Source organism: Budorcas taxicolor, chromosome 1 (assembly GCF_023091745.1).
Source record: "Budorcas taxicolor isolate Tak-1 chromosome 1, Takin1.1, whole genome shotgun sequence".
NCBI classification, from domain to species: Eukaryota; Metazoa; Chordata; class Mammalia; order Artiodactyla; family Bovidae; genus Budorcas; species Budorcas taxicolor.
This window is the reverse complement of record NC_068910.1, coordinates 9,469,242-9,491,246: the sequence shown is the minus strand read 5'-3', so window position 1 is coordinate 9,491,246 and position 22,005 is coordinate 9,469,242. Positions and strand designations below refer to the sequence as shown.

The 22,005-nt window shown below is 44.3% G+C and overlaps 2 protein-coding genes across 3 annotated transcripts in view; both read left to right on the top strand.

Annotated features, from left to right (window-relative positions):
- The window catches only part of SLC25A20 (solute carrier family 25 member 20), a 37,193-nt gene extending 35,939 nt beyond the window's left edge, over nt 1-1,254 (top strand). The window contains exons 9-10 of one of the 2 annotated variants that reach the window (XR_008199142.1): nt 389-531; nt 661-1,254. Coding sequence is in view for 1 of the 2 variants with exons in the window: in XM_052637760.1 (XP_052493720.1) it covers nt 389-451 (63 nt within the window). In the remaining variant the exon portion in view is untranslated. Of the gene's footprint in view, nt 1-388 lie in introns of both variants that reach the window. The other variant, XM_052637760.1, reaches the window with a different exon arrangement.
- Nucleotides 1,255-7,329: 6,075 nt separating this feature from the next.
- PRKAR2A (protein kinase cAMP-dependent type II regulatory subunit alpha) overlaps nt 7,330-22,005 on the top strand; it is a 65,437-nt gene continuing 50,761 nt past the window's right edge. Inside the window, exon 1 of the mRNA XM_052650109.1 lies at nt 7,330-7,669. Coding sequence (XP_052506069.1) covers nt 7,417-7,669 — 253 coding nt within the window. The 5' untranslated portion in view covers nt 7,330-7,416. The remainder of the gene's footprint in view (nt 7,670-22,005) is intronic.

The window sequence follows — 22,005 nt, the reverse complement described above, 5'->3', positions numbered from 1 at the left end:
TTTTTCCGTTTGGGGCTCAGAGCAGAGTGCAGGTGGTCCGACTTTTGCTTGCTTCTGAGATTGAACTGGGGGCTCAGTTTTTCTGGAGTCCCACCCTCAGCCAGAGCCTCCTTATTTGTCCCCTTTCCTAAACCTGTCAGGTGAATTACCTTTGTGATTCCCCAAGGCGAGGAGCCTGCCATGGCCATCAGAAGTGGCCAGTTGTGGGACATTTATTTTCTTTCCCTATTAGGGATGAGAAAGCACAACTTGATTCCATGACTTGGGGGATGGGTAAGATTAGGAAGGGGTTTTGGTCCTGACAGGGCCAGCTGAGCACAACGCTGGGGGTCTCTGTGAGTAGCCACAATTCCTATTGGCTTTTCTCTTCCTTCCAACCCCTTCTCAGGCCTGTTTCCTGGGCTTTGAAGTTGCCATGAAGTTCCTTAACTGGGCCGTGCCCAACTTGTGAGGCTGAAGGCTGCTCCAGGCTTCAGGATGCCAGAAGCTGTCATCCAGGAGGAACAGTGGGCGGGACTAGGCGGTCCTGAGGTGTGAGGAGAGGGGGATGGTGGGATGAGAGCTCTGTGCATGGACCTGTCGAGACCATTGTCTTAATCACACCCTCTACCTGGTGTAATTTGCCATTTTGCAACTTGAATCCTCTCTTGTCAATTTAAGGGATCTCATGAGGACTTGGAGGTGGAGTAAGTAGCTTCTAGACCACATACCACCCGTGGCCAGGGTGCTGTCTGCCAGTTGACTACAGGCCCTGCTACACCCAGAATACTCTTCAAGAAAGAGGGACTGTCAGCCTCTCACTGGAGATACTCTGCATGTTTTCAGCCAGCTGACTAGGAGCTGGGGCCTTCCTGGATCCCTAGCCAGGAACACCCACCAGGGTATCCTCTAATCCTGGCCTGCACAGCTCCAGGTCCACATGGGAATGTGGACCTGAGGCCCACATCTGTCTGTCCAAGCAGACTGAGCAAATGTGCCTAGGGGTAGAGAGCCTGTTAACACTTGGGTTTTGTTTTGTTTTTTTAATGCATGCAAGTAATCAGAATTAAAACTAGAGTAGCCTAATTTCCCAGGAGTCGGTGGAAAGCTTTCCCTCCTACACAGCAAGGAGAGATTTGAATAGACCATCCCAGCTTGCTAGGATAAGTGAGAAAGTGAGAAAGCCCAGGGTGTAGGAAGACTCTTTTTGCACACTCTTTTCTCATGAGAGCGCCCTATTTGGACAGGAAATAATAAATATTGTTTCTAATTTTCGCATCGTGTGAAATTTTTTTCTTCTGATTCTGGGTCATTTCAGCAAACAGCCAGGGGCCTCGGTGGAGGCTGTTAGGCATCTAGCAGCCTTCCGTGGATGGAATTCAGACAGCAATTTCAGCAAGAGAAAGAGGAAGAAGTCTTGGCCCACGCAGCCTTCCCTGACTGCCCCAGCCCCAGCCCCGGCCCCGAGGGTCAGATTGGTGGGGTGGGATAAGGCAACCTGACTGGTAACTGTTCCCATAGCACTTGGGGGTCGCTGTATGATCTGATGTCTGGCCTTACTTATCAGGCTGAAGATGATGACCGGGTGCAGCCAGGGGAGATGAGGGAGTCAGAGTGGAGAGTGACACGCTAGCCCGTCCTTAGCTGGGGGAGAGAGAGGCCACCAGAGCTGGGCTTCTCTGGCCTTGACCCATCTGGCAGTCACACTTCCGCTGGCACTTCCTGCCTCACTGCAGCTGCACAGAGATCCTTGGACTTTGGCTTCAGAGCTATCAGTCAGCATAAATGGGTGAGAGGGGAAGAGACCCACCCCCATCTGGGAGTGGGTGTGGGACCCACCCCCATCTGGGAGTGGGTGTGGCCAATTTGCCCAGAAGCTGAAGATTTGGGGGTTTAAGGAAGGAAGCTTTATTCCTGGTAAGATATTTCTGGATGATGGTCAAGTAAAAAAAAAAAAAAAACTGCTTCAAGGATGAAAATTGTTTGTTCTCTTCCTGGGAAGATTAATTAATTCAGTGTTAGGCTTTCTCATCTCATGCTGCAGGATACCTGTGTTTAATCTCTCACTGATGAGGAGATGGCCTCCGAGGTGTCTCCTGAAGCTCTTCTCGGCACTGCTCAGTCCTTGAGACAGTCCTGAGACCTCAACCTTTTCCCGGGAGCCCTGGGAGTGCGTTTGCATTCTAGCTAAATGCCAGCCATTCCCATGGCTCAGGATCACCTTTACAGTCTCCTGCTTCTGAATAATTTGCCCTTTGAAACAGCTTCCATTGGAAAGTGGAATATTTTGATTCTTTGATGCTAGTGCTGGTGGATTCTTTTACTCCTCTGGGGATTCAAGAGATGTGAAGTCAAAAAAAGGGAAGCCCCTGGAGGCATATGTGTGAAGGGAGCAGAGCAGATGGTGAGTAACCCTCTTCTGGCTGGCACTTCCTGTTTATGATGCAGTTTGAAATGCCACCTGTTCCTGATATGTCTCTTCTCTCCTTGATGGGGGTAAGGGTAGGGGAGAGATTGGGGCCCCCTTAAGGAATTTCTTAGACTGCTACAGATAGCATTAAGTAGAAGCCAGTAAGGGTTAAAACAACCAGCCAGTGAGGGTTAAAACAACCAGCCAGTGAGAACAGCCTTATCCAAGCACAAAGAGGAGTATAACTGGGTCAAAGGTAAAGGACAGAGGGGAGGTTGTTCCAACCTCAGCCTGTTAGAAGCAATAGCAGCACCATTTCTGCTGTAAGGTCATAGCATCTCTACCCAGAGTTCTTTTAGGCTAGAGCCCCCTATTCCTTTCCTAACCTCTTCAGGGATTCATTCTCATCTTTTTACCCCATGTAACTCAGTGTTTGGGCTTCCCTAGTGGCTCAGTGGTAAAGAATCCGCCTGCCAATGCAGGAGATGCACGTTTGATCTCTGGGTTAGAAAGATCCCCTGGAGAAGGAAATGGCAACCCACTCCAGTATTCTTGCCTGGGAAATCCCATGAACAGAGGAGCCTGGTGGGCTACAGTCCATGAGGTCGCAAAGAGTCAGACACAACTTAGCAACTCAACAACAGCAACAAACTCAGTGTTTGATGGGTAGGGATTTATACCTCCACTTTCAGATGTGGAAGCCAAAGCTCAGATAGGGTAAACTGATCTACCAAGATCATCGCCAAGTGGATATCAGAGTGTGGCTGACAGAGTGGTGTCTCAGTGTCCACAGGCCTAAAGAAAGGCTTGTGACATTATCAGCAGTCCTGGGATTCCTTGACCCAAACTCCAAGAGCCTGCCTGTACTGCAGGATCAAAGCCCGGGCAGCTGGCCTGTGTCAGGCCAGGGACGGCACACAGAGTCCCAGTAGACACAAGGAAGATCAAGGGCTCCCCGAGGGCTCCTTTTTTCTACCTCTTTGCTCTAGTTGGCATGGAGGCCTGTGGCTCTCCAGCTAGGGCTCTCCTTTGCTTCTCAGGTTCTGTCCTTGCTCTGAGATGTCTCAGAGGCAGACCCTAGGTCCACTGTAGAGACTGACACTTCCTCGGGACAGTGTCCGGGGTTGGGGGCAGGGGAAGTGGTGGTCATAAATGGCTCACAAGTGCAGAAACAAGCAGCCCAAGAATTAACTGCTCCTTTGAGCATGGCTGCTTATTAAAATAACTGGACCAAAGGCAGTGGCTTCATGGGGGAGGCACTATGGAGGCTTGGGTGAGGGCAGAGGAAACTGTACTTCCTTACTCCCCTCTGGGCACTGGAGGCTCGTGGACACTTTCTAATGCAAAATAGAAACAGGTGATGGTAGACACTAAGTATGAAGGGAGACTGGGCCAGGGGACTGGTATGTAGAGTGAGTCAGATGAACAACAAGTCTCAGGAGATGGGTGGGGATTGGGCTAGGCTTAGAGAAGCAGCCCCTTGGGGCAGAGGAGAGGGAGGTGTTCTTGCTGGGGGGTGAGTCCTCCAGACCAGGTGGAGGGCATCAGAGGGCAGACAGTGATGCCCTCTGGCTGCATCAAGGGGTCTGGGCCAAGAGCAGGGTGTCCTCCAGAGAAGTCTAGGGGACTATGAATGTCTCCCTTCTTCCTGGAAAGAGTCGGGGTGTTGGGGGGAAACCTTTTAAATCATGAACCTGTCAAGAGCACAGGAAATAACTGTTCCATTGGAAATAGCAGGTGGTACCCTACCCATGTTCATTATCACCAGACTCACTGCTCTTAAACTAGACAGGTGCCCCACTTGAGTAAGCATCAGTTCAGTTCAGTCGCTCAGTCGTGTCCAACTCTTTGTGAACCCATGTATCGCAGCACGCCAGGCCTTCCTGTCCATCACCAACTCCCGGAATTCACCCAGACTCACGTCCATCAAGTCTGTGATGCCATCTAGCCATCTCATCCTCTGTTGTCCCCTTCTCCTCCTGCCCCCAATCCCTCCCAGCATCAGAGTCTTTTCCAATGAATCAACTCTTCGCATGAGGTGGCCAAAGTACTGGAGTTTCAGCCTCAGCATCATTCCTTCCAAAGAAATCCCAGGGCTGATCTCCTTCAGAATGGACTGGTTGGATCTCCTTGCAGTTCAAGAGACTCTCAAGAGTCTTCTCCTAAGCATAGTTGTAAACAATTCTGAAAACTGGCCCCACGGTGTCCATGTCTGTTCTGAGGTTGGTAGTGTGGCAGCCCGTGCAAAATGATGACTACCTTCTGGGTGGTGAGTATATCTGTGTTGAGTAGAGCATCTCGCAGGACTCTGGGGCCTCCTCTTCTGTCTACCATGGTCTCTGTATTTCTCTTGCTTTCGAGGGTCTCTGCTCTTGACCTTTCCCACCCACCATTACTGGCTGTTGGCAGCTGTTTCCCAGTTAGTGGCTGCCTTTGGGTTCAGTTGCCATGGTAACCCCCAGTGGTTCCGGTGGACAGGCTTGAATGAAGGCAATCCTAGAAGGGTGAGGATCGAAAATGTGGGGCTTGGGCCTCTCTTATTCTCTCTTAAGGCCCTGTTCTTTTGCCAGCTCAGCTGGACCCTCATGAAGGCCCTGCGAACTCCCCCTTGCTATTGAAGGGTTTCCCCAGAGGGGTAGAGATGGATCCCAGCTCTGAGGACCAGGTGCAAGGGGAGGAGAATCAAGCTGGACCTGGAGGCTGGCTCTCCATCCTTCCTCTGAAGCTGGTCTTTGGAGACAGGTGAGGAGCAGCTATGCAGTTCCCGATTTCTGTGGTCCTCATTTCCTCCAGGTCTGAAGATGCCTTTGAATGCCATGTTTGCTAGCTGGCTGGCTGGCTGGCTGACCAAGCTAGGGTATCTGAGACTAAGCCAGGAGGACCAACCTCCTTCAGGCAGGGGCTGAGAGGGGGTCCTTGGAGTGACTGAGAGAACCTGCCCACAGTCAGTTCTGTCGTCAGTCCTGGAGTAGCTTCCTCCTACCCTGTTTGCAACTGAAGTTGGAGTCCTGATTGTACAGCTGCCTTTCAAATGTATAAAACCTGACAAATGGGAAAACTAGAGAGTGGAGTTGCGAATTTCCCTTTCTAAAAGGTTAATGGTAGGATTTCTTGAAGTAGGTCATATCCCCAGGTGTGGCAGGGCAGTGGGAGTCCCACCTTGGTTTCGAGTATGGGCTGACTCCTGGAAAACTTGGAAGGGTCAGTCTACACAGGAGCAGAGGAGAGTTGAGGAACCCTGCCCCTCCAGCTTCTCATTGCCCTGTCCTTACTGAAGTCTTTATATTCTGAGATCAGACACATAGCTTTGAATCAAAGGATCCTAATTCTGAGACTGAGGCACTGGCTCTTCTTGCTGTGTGAAAATTTATTATTCATTTATTTAGTAAATCTTTAGCAAGACTGTGCAATAAGGACCCCAGCAGGGAATGAGCTGGACACTACTCTTCCCCTAACAAAGTTGATGGTTCAGAACTTCTCCCAGGAGTCAAGAAACTTGTCCAGGGAGACACTGCTCTTTGGAATCACAGACTTGCCTGGCCTGGGGGCTGGGTGGCTTCTGCACCAGTGGGGATCAGGTATTCCTGCTTCTAGATGCTCAGTTCCCGGCAGCACTGAGCTCCTGGATGTGTGCCAAGACAAAATGAGAGGTCCTAGTGAGGATTTAATTAATACTGGGTAATTACCAGGCAGAGCTTAACCATCCCAAATGCCTTTCAGATTCCCAAGGCTATATCTAGTCATTTTCTGACTTGGCCCAGCAGAGAGACAGGATGCTGTCCCATGCTTACTGGGACTTTGGTCAGCACCTGGGCTGTGTTATGGACACACTGGGAAGGTCTCCACTTTTTTCTCTTCCTTTGCAATCTGCTGTAGGTGAAAGTGCAGCTTGGGAAATAGCATGGCCTCTCCAGATTGCTTAGGCCCCTTCCTAGGGACAAAGGATAACAGTGTCTTGCCATCTGCTGAAACACCATCAAGCAATGCTGGCCCAGGGCCCAGGGTCCAGGGCAGAGTATGGGGAGAGAATAGGTGTGCAGACCTAGTCCTGGGAAGCCTGATGGGAATCCTCAAGCAGAGAAACAGGCACAGTAGTCCTAGGCTTTATTCCTTTTTCTCAAGGAACATATTTTCTAACTCATTTTTCCAGATTTATCTGCCTGTGGCTCCCAAATTATTATACCATCGAAACTCCTACTGTCTACAAGGCCTTCTTTCTTTGACATCTCAAAGACCACCTGCCAGACTTTGGAGGGTCCTATGGTCATTCCACCATGCCACCCAACAGTCAGGGTGGTTGTGACTTTCCCAGGTCTTTACTCTCGTTGTCCTCTATGTCCACATGGCTTTCCTCTGGCTCTTCCTGTGGTTAGATCCTGCCCAGGTCTCGGAGTCAGCTTGAATGTCACCCCCTAAAGAGGGTCCCCTTGTTCTCCACCATATCTGGAACCACACCGAGATGGTAAGGTGGCATTCTTGCCTGTGGCTCTCAGCTATGTCCCTGGTACCCAGTAAGGGCGGGCAGATGGTTGGATCTTAGCGTTTGCTGAAAGAAGAAATGAGATAAGAGGCACTAACACTCCGCTTAGCGGGTAGACCTCTCATCCTTGCGCCTGGACTGAAGATCACCAGGGTAGCAGGGCGAGCAGACGGCCCCTTGGCGCAAGCGCACTGAGGGCCGGCGCTCGGCGGGAGCGCGCACGCTCGCGGCCGCGTGCGTCACAACCCGGGCTCCCTCCCCGCCCGTCCCGCTCGCCCGCTCGTCGGTGCCCGCGGCGGCGGCTGCGGCGGCGGCGGCGGCGGCTGCCCAGTGACAGCGGCGGCGGCGGCGCCAGGCCGGCCGGAGTAGCGTAGGGTGGTGGGGCCCGGAGACACACACCTGGCCAAAGGGCGGCGTGGCGCGAGGAAGGCCCGACCCGGGTCGCGCGTGAGGAGACCTCGCGGGGCGCCGGGCGAGAGGCCGGCGTGAGGGAGCGCCCGCCTAGGCGGTGGCCGCCGGCGGCCCGGTCCCGCCTGCCGCCGCCGGCATGAGCCACATTCAGATCCCGCCCGGGCTCACGGAGCTGCTGCAGGGCTACACCGTGGAGGTGCTGCGGCAGCGGCCACCAGACCTCGTCGACTTCGCGGTGGACTATTTCACCCGCCTGCGCGAGGCCCGCTCCAGAGCCTCCACCCCGCCCGCCGCCCCTCCTTCCGGCTCCCAGGATTTCGATCCCGGCGCTGGCCTGGTCGCCGACGCGGTGGCGGACAGCGAGTCGGAGGACGAAGAGGAGTTGGACGGTAGGCGGCGGGCTGGGCAGGGGTTCGCGGTACGGGGACCGAGGAAGCGGTGCCGGGGGGCGAGGGTCTCTCGAGATCCAGAGAGGGGCTGCGAGGGGCCAGGCCCGCCACCCTGGGCCGGGACCTTGGAGCCCGCGAGGGGAGTTCGTCCGGGTTCCCCAAGCCGCCGGCGTGAGCCACTTCCAAATTGAGCTCGGCGATCCTGCCAGCCCCGGAAAGCAGCGAGCGAGTTGTCAGATTCAGCTCGAGGGAAACGTGCGCGCTTTCGGCCCGCGTGCTGGCGCAGGGCCGGAGGGGCGTGGAGCCCACGGCCGCCTCACCTCGGCTGGAGAAGCTTCGCCCGGTTTCGTTGCGAAGAGAAGAACGTTCGCCTACACCGACTCGAGTTTCCTAACCAGGATGGTAACTTGGGAAAGAACTCATTTTGTGAAAAGTTATCGTGCAAAACTTTAAGCGTAGACAGAAATAGAAAAGGTGACCTGAACTCCCTATATACCGTCACCCACGTTACACTGTTGAAATATCTGTCACAAATGTTTCATCTCTCTATATTTTTTCTCCTTTGCTGAAGTATTTTAAAGCAAGTCCCAGCATTTCACGTTCTTTCAGCCTTGGCTACTTCAGTATATGTATAAAGATATATGTATAAAGATATATTTAACTTGCCTAAAATCACTGGATCAAATGTGGTGAGGGTCAACAGTACATTTTTTTCTCATATGTGGTGCAGGAAAGAAGACTAGTAACACCTCTATATCTGATTTAAGCAAGATTGTCAAAAAGGAATTCCATTTTCCTTGATGGCTTCAACACAGACTTTGTCAGTTTAACGATAGATTTACCCTAGTTTTGAACAGCCAGAATTTAACAAAACAATGACAACATTTGAGAGACAAAGTTAGAGACTTAGTGTTTACTAGCTCACACTGAGAAAACCCCCAACAACCTAGTTTTTGAGTTGAATCCGCATGTAAGTTAGGCTGGCAGGGAGTTAATTATTGGTCATTGCTATTGCAGGTTGTAAGGTTCAGTGCTGTGGACAACTTCCCTTAGTTTATTCACGCTACGAATGGAAATTGTTCGGCCGTGTTACCCTGGCTTTAATACACATTAAATTATGGGTTTTTCACCTTAAACCTGGAAATCAGAAATTATTTCACAAACCCCTGCCACAGAATTGCTTTGTGGTCTAAGACAAGCCATGGAACTTGTCTGATTTCAAATTTGCTTATCTTTAAAATAGGGTTAGTGACCACAATCTCCCAGGAATAAATGTGTTTTTAAAAGATTTATTTCAGAAGTGACTTCTGCATTTGTTTCACTGTCATAACAATAAATCACAAAGTTGTAACTTGCTTTGCAACAATCTTTATTTACCCAAAATGTTATTATTTTAGCTATTAGTCGCAGGTGAGTAAAACAGAATTTCCAAGTTTTGTGTCATGTCTTCATTTTTTGGTCATTTTTTATATATTTTTCAAAGTTGAATTGACGCAAATCTTTGTAACCCTGTGCTTTATTTTACTGGTATTTAATTTTTTTGTTTATATCTCTTCAGTGGCCGTGCTGAGTATAATTATAGCAGTCAACACAAGGTGAACTTCTATTTACAGATAATAGACTAAAAATACACTGCACACAGTGAGATACCACTTCATAACCATGTGGTTGGCTATTATGGAAAAAAAAAAAACAGAAGAGCAAGTGTTGGTGAGGATGTAGTGAAATTGGAACTCTTGCTTACTGCCTGTGGGAATGTAAAATGTCCTGGCTGCTGTGGAAAACGGTTTGACTTTTCCTCAAAAAGTTAAACATAGAATTACTGTGTGATCAAGCAATCCCACTGTGTGTATACCCCCAAAGAACTGAAAGCAGGGAGTCAAACAGATACTTGTACGCTGGTGTTCATTGCTGCATTAATTCACAACAGCCAAAAGATAGCCCAAGTGTCCTATAGACAGATGAATGGATAAATGTGTTCTATATGCAAACTGTGGTATATATGTACAGTGGCACACTAGTCATCCTTAAAAAGGAAGGAAATTCTGATGTATACTACAGCATGGATGATTTTTTTTTTCCAACAACGTTTCATATTTATTACTGAGTCTCATAGACTGATAGTGAGGAAACAAAGACCATCAGGAGCCAAGTATTACAGTAGTGATGTTCTTTTTTTTTTCTTTAATAGTGATGTTCTCACTGTGATTTGGCTGGTTAAAAAAGTTGCCTTAACATGTGTGCCACCTTTTATGTGAGGCTTCTTATAGACCCAGCTTGGTTCTTCTCCAGTGTCTTCTCTGGGAATTGTACCTGATCTTATTGCCAGTTTTCATTCGAATCCATTGAGGAATGGGCCAATTCTGCTTTTGTTTCTTGGCCAGGAATCACTTGATCCTGAAAGTCTTGTGAGACGATATGGTGAGGAGAGAACTCAACTGCACATAAGATGGCGGAGAAGAGAAAAGAGGAAGAGCATGGATGATTCTTGATGACATTATGCTAGTATAATATGCTAGACACAAAAGGACAGATATTGTATGAATCCGTTTATATGAAGTACCTGGAATGGGCAAGTTCATGGAGACAGCAGAATAGATTACTAGGAGTTGGGGAGAGTGGACAGTGGGGAGTTACTGTTTAATGAGGGCAGAGTTTCTGTTTGGAATGATGACAAAATTTTGAGATTGGATAGGGGTGATGGTTGCACAACGTTGCAAATGTACTTAATACCATGAATTGTACACTTCAGTGGTTGAAATCGTAAATTTTATGTTATGCAGAAAACATATATTTTTGAAAAGATAAGAAATACTAGGATTAGGATGACTGAAAAGTTCATTCCAGCTTTTCTGTAACATCATACAGAACACATTGCATATCCAGTGATTAGGAACATTAGGATAATAAGTCCACAGTACCTAAAATTAGAAATAGGGTATATAGTATGAGAACCATAATATATCAGAGACTTTATTTAGTGGGGCTTCCCTGATAGCTCAGTTGGTGTAGAATCTGCCTGCAATGTCAGTTGGTAGGGAATCTGCCTGCAGTGCAGGAGACTCCTGTTCTAATCCTGGGTCAGGAAGATCCACTGGAGAAGGGATAGGCTACCCACTCCAGTATTCCTGGGCTTCCCTAGTGGCTCAGCTGGTGAAGAATCCACCTGCAGTGCTGGAGCCTTGGGTTCGATCCCTGGGTTGGGAAGATCCCCCTGGACAGGGGAAAGGCTACCCACTCCAGTATTCTGGCCTAGAAAATTCCATGGACTGTATAGTCCATGGGGCTGCAAAGAATCGGACACGACTGAGTGATTTTCACTTTCACTTCACTTAGTAAGGTCCTGAATGGCTAACCACCAGTTCAGTTTATGAAAGTGTATGCTGCTAGAAACACTCAAAAAGCTTCACTAATTGTTATTGGTTTAGTTTAACAACAGTTTGATATCAAACAACACATCAAATATGAAGTATTAGAATGAATATTTCATTCTTGGGAAAGCCTGAAGAGTTCAGACTTTCTTGACTTATTAATAAGTTACTCTGACTGCATCCTCATAAGAATAATAACTTGGCATCTAGACTTGATTCACTTCTGTAATTACAGTAAAACATATTTGTGGGTCTCAGCATTTTTTTCTTTTTTGGTTTTTGGAGACATAATCTATATACCACATAATTAACCCATTTAAAGTATATAGTTCATTGGTTTACTGTATCTACAAGATATGTACAACTGTCACCGCAGTCAGTTTTAGAACATTTTTATCACCCGCCCAAAAGACACCCCGTACACTTCAGCCATCACCTGCCCACATCCCTATTCTCCTCAGTTTTAGACAATTACTGATTTCCTTTCTGTCTCTATGAATGTGCCTGTCCTGGCCAGTTAATTTAAATGGAATCATAAAGTATATGGTCTTTTTGCTTCTGGCTTCTTTCCCTTAGCATAATGTTTTCAAACTTCATCAATATTGTAGCATGTATTAGTGCTTCATCCCTTTGTATTGCTGAAACCTGCTCCATTGTGTGAATCTGCCACATTTTGTTTGTCCATCCAGCAGTTGATGGCCACTTAGGTTGTTTCCACTTGTTCATTGTTACGAATAATGCTATCGTGAACACTCCTGTGTATAAGTTCCTGTGTGGACGTGGGTTTTCATTTCTTTCTGGTATATACACAGTAGTAGAATTCTTGCACCATGTGGTAACTCTTATACTTCATATTTTGAGAAACTAATTGTTTTCCAAAAGTGGCTGTGCCATTTTACATTTTCTAACCAGCAGTGTAAGAGGGTTCTGATTCCTCTCCATCCTTGTCAATGCTTTTTATCTTTTTTATTATAGCCAGCCTAGTGGGTAGAAGAAGGCAATGGCACCCCACTCCAGTACTCTTGCCTGGAAAATCCCATGGACGGAGGAGCCTGGTAGGCTGCACTCCATGGGGTCGCTAAGAGTCAGACACGACTGAGCGACTTCACTTTCACTTTTCACTTTCATGCATTGAAGAAGGAAATGGCAACCCACTCCAGTGTTCTTGCCTGGAGAATCCCAGGGATGGTGGAGCCTGGTGGACTGCCGTCTATGGGGTCACACAGAGTCGGACATGACTGAAGCGACTTAGCAGTGGGTAGGAAGTAGTAGCTACCTCATTGTAGCTTCACTTTGCAGTTTGCTAGTGATATTGAGCATCTTTCCATGTGTGTGTTGGTCATTTGTGTATCTTTGAAGAAATGTCTATTCAGGTCCTTAGTCCACTTTTTTAAATTGGTTTGTCTTTTTATTGGTAAGTTCTGAGAGTTCTTTGTATATTCTAAACAAGTCCTTTACCAGATATATGACTAAAAAATACACTCTGCATTTAGCAGGTTGTCTTTTTACTTTTTTGATACTGTCTTTTGAAGCATGAGTTTTAAATTTTTACTAAGTCCAGCGTATCATCTTTTATTGTTTGTGCCTTGCTGCTACTGCTACTGCTAAGTCGCTTCAGTCGTGTCCGACTCTGTGCGACCCCATAGACGGCAGCCCACCAGGCTCTGCCGTCCCCAGGATTCTCCAGGCAAGAACACTGGAATGGGTTGCCATTTCCTTCTCCAATGCATGAAAGTGAAAAGTGAAAGTGAAGTCGCTTAGTCGTGTCCGAATCTTCATGATCTCATGGGTATCTTATTTAAGAAGCCATTGCCAGACCCAAGGTCATGAAGATTAACCTCTCTGTTTTCTTGTATGAGTTTTACAGTTTTAGCTTTACATTTAGATTGTAGTACTTTGGGTTTTTTTTTTTTTTGGCCACACAACATAGGAGAGAACTTAGTTCCCCAGGCAAGGATCAAACCTGTGCCCTGTGCAGTGGAAGTGTGGAATCTTAAGCACGGGACTGCCAACGTCTCTAGGTTGTAGTACATTTTTGTTATTTTTTGTTTAAGAAGTAAGGTACTTCATTCTTTTATATGTGGTTTTTCCAGCACCACTTTTTTTTTTCAGTATTTATTTATTTGGCTACACCAGATCTTAGTTGCACCATGTTGCAACTTAGTTGCGGCATGTGGGAGCCAGTACCCTGATCAGGGATTGAATCTAGGCCCGATGCATTAGGAGCACAGAGTCTTAGTCCCTGTACCACCAGGAAAGTCCCCAGCACCACTTATTAAAAAGACTATTCTTTCCCCATTTAACTGTCTTGGTACTCTTGTTGAAAATCAATTGACTGTAAATGCGAGAGTCTGTTTTGAACTCTCAGTTCTATTCCATTGATCTGTATATCTGACTGTGCGCCACTCCTGCATTCCTTGACTACTGTAGATTTGTAGTAGTTTTGGAATCAGGAAATGTGAAATTTCCAACTTTGTTCTTTTTCAGAGTTGTTTTGCCTATTTGCATTTCCATATGAATTGTAGGATTAACTTGTCAATTTCTGCAACAAGGCCAACTGGGATTTTGATAGAAATTGCATTGAATTTGTAGATTAATTTGGCGAGTATTGTCTTCTAACAATGTTAAGTCTTCAGATCTGTGAATATAGAATGTCTTTTCATTTATTGAGATCTTCTGTAATTTCTAAATTAAAGAACCACAAGTGTCTTGTAGTTTTTAGAATATAAAGTTTCCACTTCTTTTATTAAATTTATTCCTAAGTAATTTATTTCTCATGAAGTGATTGTAAATGCAATTGTTTTCTTAATTTCATTTTCAGATTGATCATTGCAAATGTATAGAAATAGTTATTTTTAAAATATTGATCTTGTATCTTGCAGTCTTGCTGAACTTATTAGTTCTCTAGTTTTTTAGTGGATTCCTTAGGATATTTCCCCAGCATTTTTTATTCCACAGTATATACCACATAACAGTTGGAGTTGGTTTAAATTGCATTATTGGAACTTTTTTGAGACTTGCGTAATTATAATAATATTTCTACAATTCACATATCTGGGATATCTGGGTCTCTCGGGAGGATTTTGACACAGTTGAACCAGCCCTCTTTGAAACTTTCTCCCTCCTTGGCATCGGTGTCTTTATTCCCCTGTGTCTTGACTCTCTCACCTCTGTCCTTTAAATGTCTGTTGATGATCCCCTGAATTTGGTTTGTTTACTGTTTCTCCCTCAGTGACAGTTCCCTTCCTAAGCATTGAACCTGCCTTGAACCTGGACCTTCAGAATCAAAACTTGCTGTTAGACACACACACTATTTATGATTGTCTTGTCAGCTGGTCACCTCTCATTCATCTCTCAAACTCATGATGCCTAAAACTAATGTTGTCAACTTAGCTGTCACACAGTTCTGTTTTCTCAGCAAGAAACCCAGAAATCCATCACTTTCTTCCTCTCTCTTTTGCACTCTTTCACTTTCATTTATTTTGATCTCTGGGTTCCCCCATCTTCTCCTTCCCTACTGTCCCTTCCCTGCCTTGGGTTTGCTTTTTATTACTTCTTAAAAGAGAAAAATTATTTGACTGCACCAGGTCTTAGTTGTGGCATGTGAACTTTCAGTTGCAGCATGTGGGATCTAGTTCATTGTCCAGGAATTGAACCCAGGCCCCCTGCATTGGGAGCATGGCATCTTAGCCCGTGGACCACCAGGGAAATCCTTATATTGCTTCTTAACTGGATGCATCCTGTAGGTCTCCCACTCATCTGTCTTCCACCCATCTATACTCTACACTGTCACCAAAATCACCTTTCTTTCCTTTTACCTCCGTGTAAAGAATTGTGGTAAACTGTATGTAATGTAAAATTTGCCATTTTAACCATTTTGAGTGTACAGTTCAGTGCCATCAGTACAGTACATTCACAATATTGTGCAGTCACCTTTCTTTTTCAGTCAGGTAAACTTTTTTTGAAGTAAAACGTGCCAAAAGGTGCACAAATCGCACATGTGCAGCGCGATTGTTCATAAAGTGTACATACTATGTATTTCTTCAACTTGCTCTGGAAATATCAGCTGGAGGAGACTTTTTTTTTTTTACTCTTTTTCTACATTTTATGTAATTTACCCATAAATACTGTTCTGCGATTAGGACAGCTTGCATTTATTAAGCCTTTATTCTTTATTAGTCTCAGTGCTCAGTTATTTATTATGCATTATCTCATTGAATCCTCCTGATCTTTTGAAAAAGGTAGGGACTATAATTATCTCCATTTTACAGATAAGGAAATTGAGACCTAGAAACTATCCAAGACCATATAATAAGCATGGTTTGACTTTAGGCTGCATTTAATGCCATTATACTATTCATTTTATTTCATGCCTCAACTGCTTCTCATTTTTTTCTTGCCTTATTTTTTTTTAAACAGAAAAGGCTATAAGCATTTAAAATTTTACTTACATAGCTGTCATAATGCATTTTTTATTTTGATAGAATATACATAAAATGTACTGTGTTACCATTTTAAAGTATACAGTTCAGGGGCATTCAGTACATTCATGATTTTCTGTAACTGTCACCACTATTTTGTTCTTCTTTTTCAAGATTCTTTTGAGTTTTCAGGACTCCTTGCAATTCTGTATGAATTTTAGGATCAGGTTTTCCATTTCTGCAAAACAAAAACACAAAACTTGTTTTCTTAAACTTCATACTCAGTTTGTTGATTGTGAATATATGCAGCTGCACCTGATTTTTGTATGTTGATCTTGTACCCTGCAACTTGTGGATTCTTTAGGATTTTTCTGTATATACGATCATGTAATTTGTGAATAGTTTTATTGTTCCTTTTTTATTTGAATGCCCTTTTATTTATTTAACTTGCCTAATTGCTCTGGTAGGGCTTTCAGTACTATGCTGAATAAAGGTGACTGAAACCGGCATCAGTGGTGTTGGAAGCAGTGAAGAGGTCAAATTGGATAAAGCCAGTGTTGAAATGATTGACTCAGCTATGATTCTTGGGGATAGAGCCTCTAGTGGGGTTGTGATGGAAGAGGTCAGGTGCCAGTGGGTCAGGGAGTGTGTGTGTGAGAGAGAGAGAGAGGGAGGGAGGGAGGGAGGGAGGGAATGAAGGAGGGAATAAAGAAGGAAAGAAGACAGAGCCTGCAGAAGATTTAGATAAAAAATGGTGAGTATGTTTTGAAGAAGAAAGGACTTGGTGGTAGCTTGAAGAAGTACACATATGAAGGCAGGTCTCTGATTTTGTTTTGTTCAGTTAGAGTCACCATAAGCATGTTCACATGCAGAGGGAAAGGAGCCCGTGGAGAGCTAGTGTCTGATGGAGCAAGGTCCTAGAGTCGGGGATGGGGAGCTAGATTAGAATGGAGGGAAAAAGTGGGGACATCTCATATTCAGAAATGAGAGAGGAATGCTATTTGCTTTAGCTGTTATTTAATTTAAAGGATAATTTAAGGTTTACTTCTGTGTGCTCTTAATTCAAGGCTTTGTCTTTTACTTATTTGAATCTCAGAGGTGAACATCTAAGCTAAGGGGAAACAGTAGGGAGGTTTTCCAAAAAAATTTAAAGAGAACTATTGTATGACTGAGCAATCCCAGTTCTGGGTTTTTTCCAAAAGAAAACAAAAACGCTAATTCAGAAAAATAAACACACCGCTGTGCTCAAAGCAGCATTATTTACAGAAGCAAGATAAGAATGCAACCTGAGTGCCCATTGTTAGGTGAATGGATAAAGATGTGGTATATATTTACAGGTGGAGTATTACTCAGCTAAAAGAGAGAATGACATCTTGCCATTTATGACAACATCGATGGACCTAGAGGGTATTATGCTGAATGAAATAGGTCAGACAGAGAAAGACAAATACTGTATGGTTTCACTTGTATATAGAACTTAAAACAGATTTACAAGTGTATTAAAACAGAAACAGACTAACAGATACAGAGAACAAACTGGTGGTTACCATAGGGGAGTAAAGTCAGGGGAAGAGTGAAATTGGTGAGGGAGATTAAGAGGTTCACACTTCCAATAATAAAACAAGTAAGTCACAAGGATGTAACGTACAGCATAGGGATTATAGGTAATAGGATGATAACCATTTTTTATGGTGACAGTTGGTAGCAAGTTACTATGGTGATCATTTTGTAGCATATAAAAATATTAAATTACTATGTTATACATCTGAATGGAGAAGGCAGTAGCACCCCACTCCAGTACTCTTGCCTGGAAAATCCCATGGACGGAGGAGCCTGGTAGGCTGCACTCCATGGGGTCGCTAAGAGTCAGACACGACTGAGTGACTTCACTTTCACTTTTCACTTTCATGCTTTGGAGAAGGAAATGGCAACCGACTCCAGTATTCTTGCCTGGAGAATCCCAGGGATGGTGGAGCCTGGTGGGCTGCCGTCTATGGGGTCACACGGAGTCAGAAACGACTGAAGGGACTTAGCAGCATACATCTGAAATTAATATAATATTGAAAGTCAATTATATTTCAAATAAAAAAAGATAACATGATCTGCTAGGGCTCTTCTGGCATTTTGTATCATCACAATAAGTTTTTCTCATGTATGTATTTTTTCCTGTTTAGTGTAAAATGTAGTGTATGACTCTTTGGAATTAAAAGGTAATCATGGGGCTTCCCTGGTGATCCAGTGGTTAAGATTCCATGCTTCTACTGCAGATGAGGCCAGGAAATAAAAAAAAAAACAGGCATGTTTATCTTATATTATTTCTTTTGCATTTGAGATTCTATTTAAATGAATTTAAGATTAAAAAATAGATGGTTTGAGTTTTTTAGTCCAAGCCCTGATATCTGCTAGGGAATTTGTTAATAACAGTTTTCAGATGTGATACCCACAAGATAATGTGTGTGAAGACAGTGACTAAAGATGTCAAGATTTGGATGAAGATTTTGTTGGTAAACCAGTGGCCGGAGAATTATCGTTCAGTTTGCAATGTTACTTTTTTTTCTGCAGTATTATTATTAAACCTTTTTTTTTTAGACATCCATTATTTTTAAACAAAAGTAGATTGATGATTAGAGGAGAATTTGCTTCATGCTGTAAATGCTTGATGACTGTCTTCAGAAAGATTATTAAAGCTTTTTGTTTGGTGACTCTGTGATCATTAACAGGACAACTGCTCTGTGTTACTGTTACCAAACCAAGAGTCCAGTGTTCAACTAATGGGTTGGTTTCTCAACTCACAGAGAAGTCATGTCTGATTGGTGATGCTCTGGGTTGTTTTTTTTTTTTTTTTTTTCTGTTGATAGTGATCCACAGATAATTCTCAGACTATGGTTCAATTTAATGCATACCAGATTTTTAAGTGTTGTGTAGGTCTAGCAGATGATTGGGATCTGAAATGCCAACAAGTGAGAGAGGGATTTAACACCCTAAAATGAGTGGTCTTGTATAGTTTTTTTCATGCTTGCTTTATTTTTGTAAGTTGGCTAGGGAGTTTTCACAGTTTGTTTTTGTTGAATAATAAAGAACATGTCTGGCCTTTGTCCCAGATTCCTGGCACAGAACTTCTAAAACTCTTAGAATTTCCCAAGTAATGGAAATATTTTTGTTATACATAAGCCCCCTTGGATCAGACTTGAGTTTATGTGAATGAGATGATTCAAAATGGGGCCTGGTCACCAGAAAAACCAACCATGTAATTAGGACATTGGAGCTTTGAGCCAATCTGACCTCTGGGGAAAGTTGAGGGACTGGAGGTTGAATCTAACGTTGTAGCCCATGATTCAGTCAATCGTATCTGTGGAATGAAACCCCAATAAAGCTCTGGACATGAAAGCGTGGCAGAACTTCCTGGTTGATGATACGCTGGGAAGGTGAAGCACCCTGATTCTGTGAGAAGAGACAGAGAAACTCTTCAGGGTCCTCCCAGACTGTGCTGTCTGGGTATCTTCATTTAGCTACTACTGCTTTGTATCCTTTATAATAAAACTGTAATAATAGGTATGTGCTTGCTTGTGTGTGTTCAGTCATCTAACTCTTTGTGACTCCGTGGACTAGCCCGCCAGGCTCCTCTGTCCATGGAATTTTCCAGGCAAGAATACTGGAGTGGGTTGCCATTTCCTTCTCCAGGGGATCATCCCGACCCAGGGATCAAACCCGCATCTCCTGTTGTCTCCTGCATTCTCAGGTGGATTCTTTACCGACTGAACTAGCAGGGAAACCCCCAGGAACAGGTGTGTGTGAGTGCGTGCTCAGTCATATCTGATTCTTTGCGACCCCATGGACTGTGGCCTGCCAGGCTCCCCTGTACATGGAGTTTTTCAGGCAAGAATACTGGAGTAGGTTGCCATTTCCTAAAGTCCTGTGAGTTGTTGTAGCAAGTCAAACCTGAGAGTTGTGGGAACCTGTGAATTCGTAACCAGTTGGTTAGACATGTTAGTGGCCCAGGACCACTGAAGTGCAGCTAGCAACTGGAGTAAGGGCAGTCTTGTTGGGGACCATGTCCCTGAAATGTGGACTCTGGTGCTACTCTGAGGGTTAGCATCAGAATTGTATTGAAGTTTACCAGTTGGTGTCAGAATAGTTTTATATTCCTGTTACAATTCAACTTAAATTAGTGGCCAGATGTGAGTTGATGAGGTGATATACCCAAGAAGGGGGGCATGGCTTTTAGTCCTTTCTGGCCCAACTAGGGCCTCATTCATTCAGTCCATCTACGTTTAGCGTCTGTGTATGACAAGGTCTGTGCCAGACAAAAGGTGGTAGGAACATCCCGATACTTATTCCTTAGGAGTTTTTAATGTAATGTAGTAGACACATGGGATTTTTGCATTCTGTGGTAGAGAAGGAATCTCAGCTCTTGGATTGGCATTTTCATTCTTTGGCAGGACACTGGGGCTGGGTTAGAGATGGGTTTTCTATGCAGTGGGTGCTTTAGGACCAGAGAGATGTCCAGAGGATGGGGACAGGGGGTTGTGGGTGCCAATGGTTATTTCAGAATAAATGACTGTTTGCTGGCTGGATGTGTGTATTAGGGCAGTGTTTTTGGAGAGAGGGTAAATGGACCACTGTATCAGAATTTCTCTGTCCCCTGGCTCCCCTATCCCCTCCCAGGAATGCTGGTTTTCTTTTCTACCCTTTTTTTAGTGATGGAAAGTGTCAATGGACAGTAGTAAAATGAATAGTGTAATATCCCCCATCGTCTCTTTATCCCCAACTCTGTTAATTCTTGGGCGGTGACTTGATTTATAGTGTTTGCTAATTTCTCTTGGGGAGTCTTTACCCATGTATTTACTATACCAGTATCAAGCTACCACACAATTTCACTGAACAAGAAGTTAGGTAAAGATTTTCAGAATCAGTTCTCCTGACCCCAGCTCGTGACTCAGACCACCTTCCTCTTTTATTACTTTTTTAAATATCAAAAATAATTTTATCCATAAGTATTTAGGTTTATGTTCCTCGGGACTAGTTCTAAAAATATATCCACAAAACTTTTACCATATCTAAAATAAACAATAATTCATTAATATCTAATATTCAATCTGTATTTGACACTTCTCCACACATCTTTAGATAAGGTCAAGAATTACATTTGACTGCCTTATCTTTTAAGCCTCTTTTAGTCTGTAGGATCTTTCTTGATCTCTCTCTTGTTTTCTTTGAAGACTATTTGTAGAATAAAGTTTATTTTATAGAGTTTTGCTGATTGCATCCCCATGATGTTTGCATCAAAGTTCCCCATCCCCTGTTTTTCCTCTCATTTCATAATTGGCACTAGAGCAGTGGTTTTCAAATGAGGTTCCAGGATCAGTAATATCAGCATCATCCGGGAAACTTATTAGCAATACAGATTCTTAGCTTCACTCCAGGCCTGTTGAATCAGAAACTCTGAAGAAGAGGCCTTCAGTCTTCTCAATGATTCTGGTGTATCCTAAAGTTTGAGGACCACTGCTACGTCAGCTTGATCAGATTCAGGTTTGTCTCTCGCCCATCTCACTGCCTTACCCTCACCAACAGTGGTAGGTGTCAGGGAGATGCAGTAGAATGAGGAAGGGACAGACAGGAAAGGTGAGCTGCCAGCCTCCCAGGGAGTGAGGAGCATGGCCCTGCTGCGTCTGGTGTCTGAGTTCTACTCAGGAGGAAGTTTTTACTGTCCAATGGGTACCTCCACAGTGCTTTATCAGACAGACTGCCTTGATCATGAAGAACACTTATTTCTGAATTTGCTGACCTCGAATGCTTAGAAACATCTCTTTATTTTGTATCTGACAAAGTCTCACTATGCAGAGAGTTAGCGTCTTCATGTTACTTAGTTTCTACAGGTGGTCAGCATGAATACTTTTTAGACTTCTCTCTGCTGTAGAAAAATACAAATGTTCCAACTTTGCCTGCTTCCTTTCCAACTGACTTCCTTTAGTTTAGTTCATTAAATGTATTATAATTTCACCCCACAAAATCAAGATGAGCTCAGTCACAAAAGTGGCAAAGTGGTAGAAACAGTTATAAAGTAGTTAAGACTTTTTAAAAAGGTCATTCCATGTAAAAAATTTTTTTCTAATTAAATGAAAAAGAAGTGCTGGTCGTTGGGGATGAGAGTCTTCAAGAAAGAAGGTTAAATGGAGCGTGTCTGTAAAAAGGTAGAGCACATGTGCTCTGGTCCGGCTCCATTTTTGGTCACATCCCTAACCTCAGCACTTCCTTCATTGTCTGTCTCAGTGCCTCCAGGCCAGAAAGTGGGTGTCCTGTGCCCAGACTGCAGGCTCTCACTTCTTCACCAAGTAGGCTTGGGAATCAACTCCACTAGATTTGAGTATTTATGGAGGAGTGTTTGTTGACCTTATATAGAAATTCTACTTAATAGGGTATTTGAACAAATTGAACAGGATAGATTGAGAGTACTAAGGTGCCTTTCTGCTTTCACATAATCATCAACTGCCCAATTTCATATAATAAAGAACTTTTAATCTAATTGAACCTTCTTTCGGGTTCC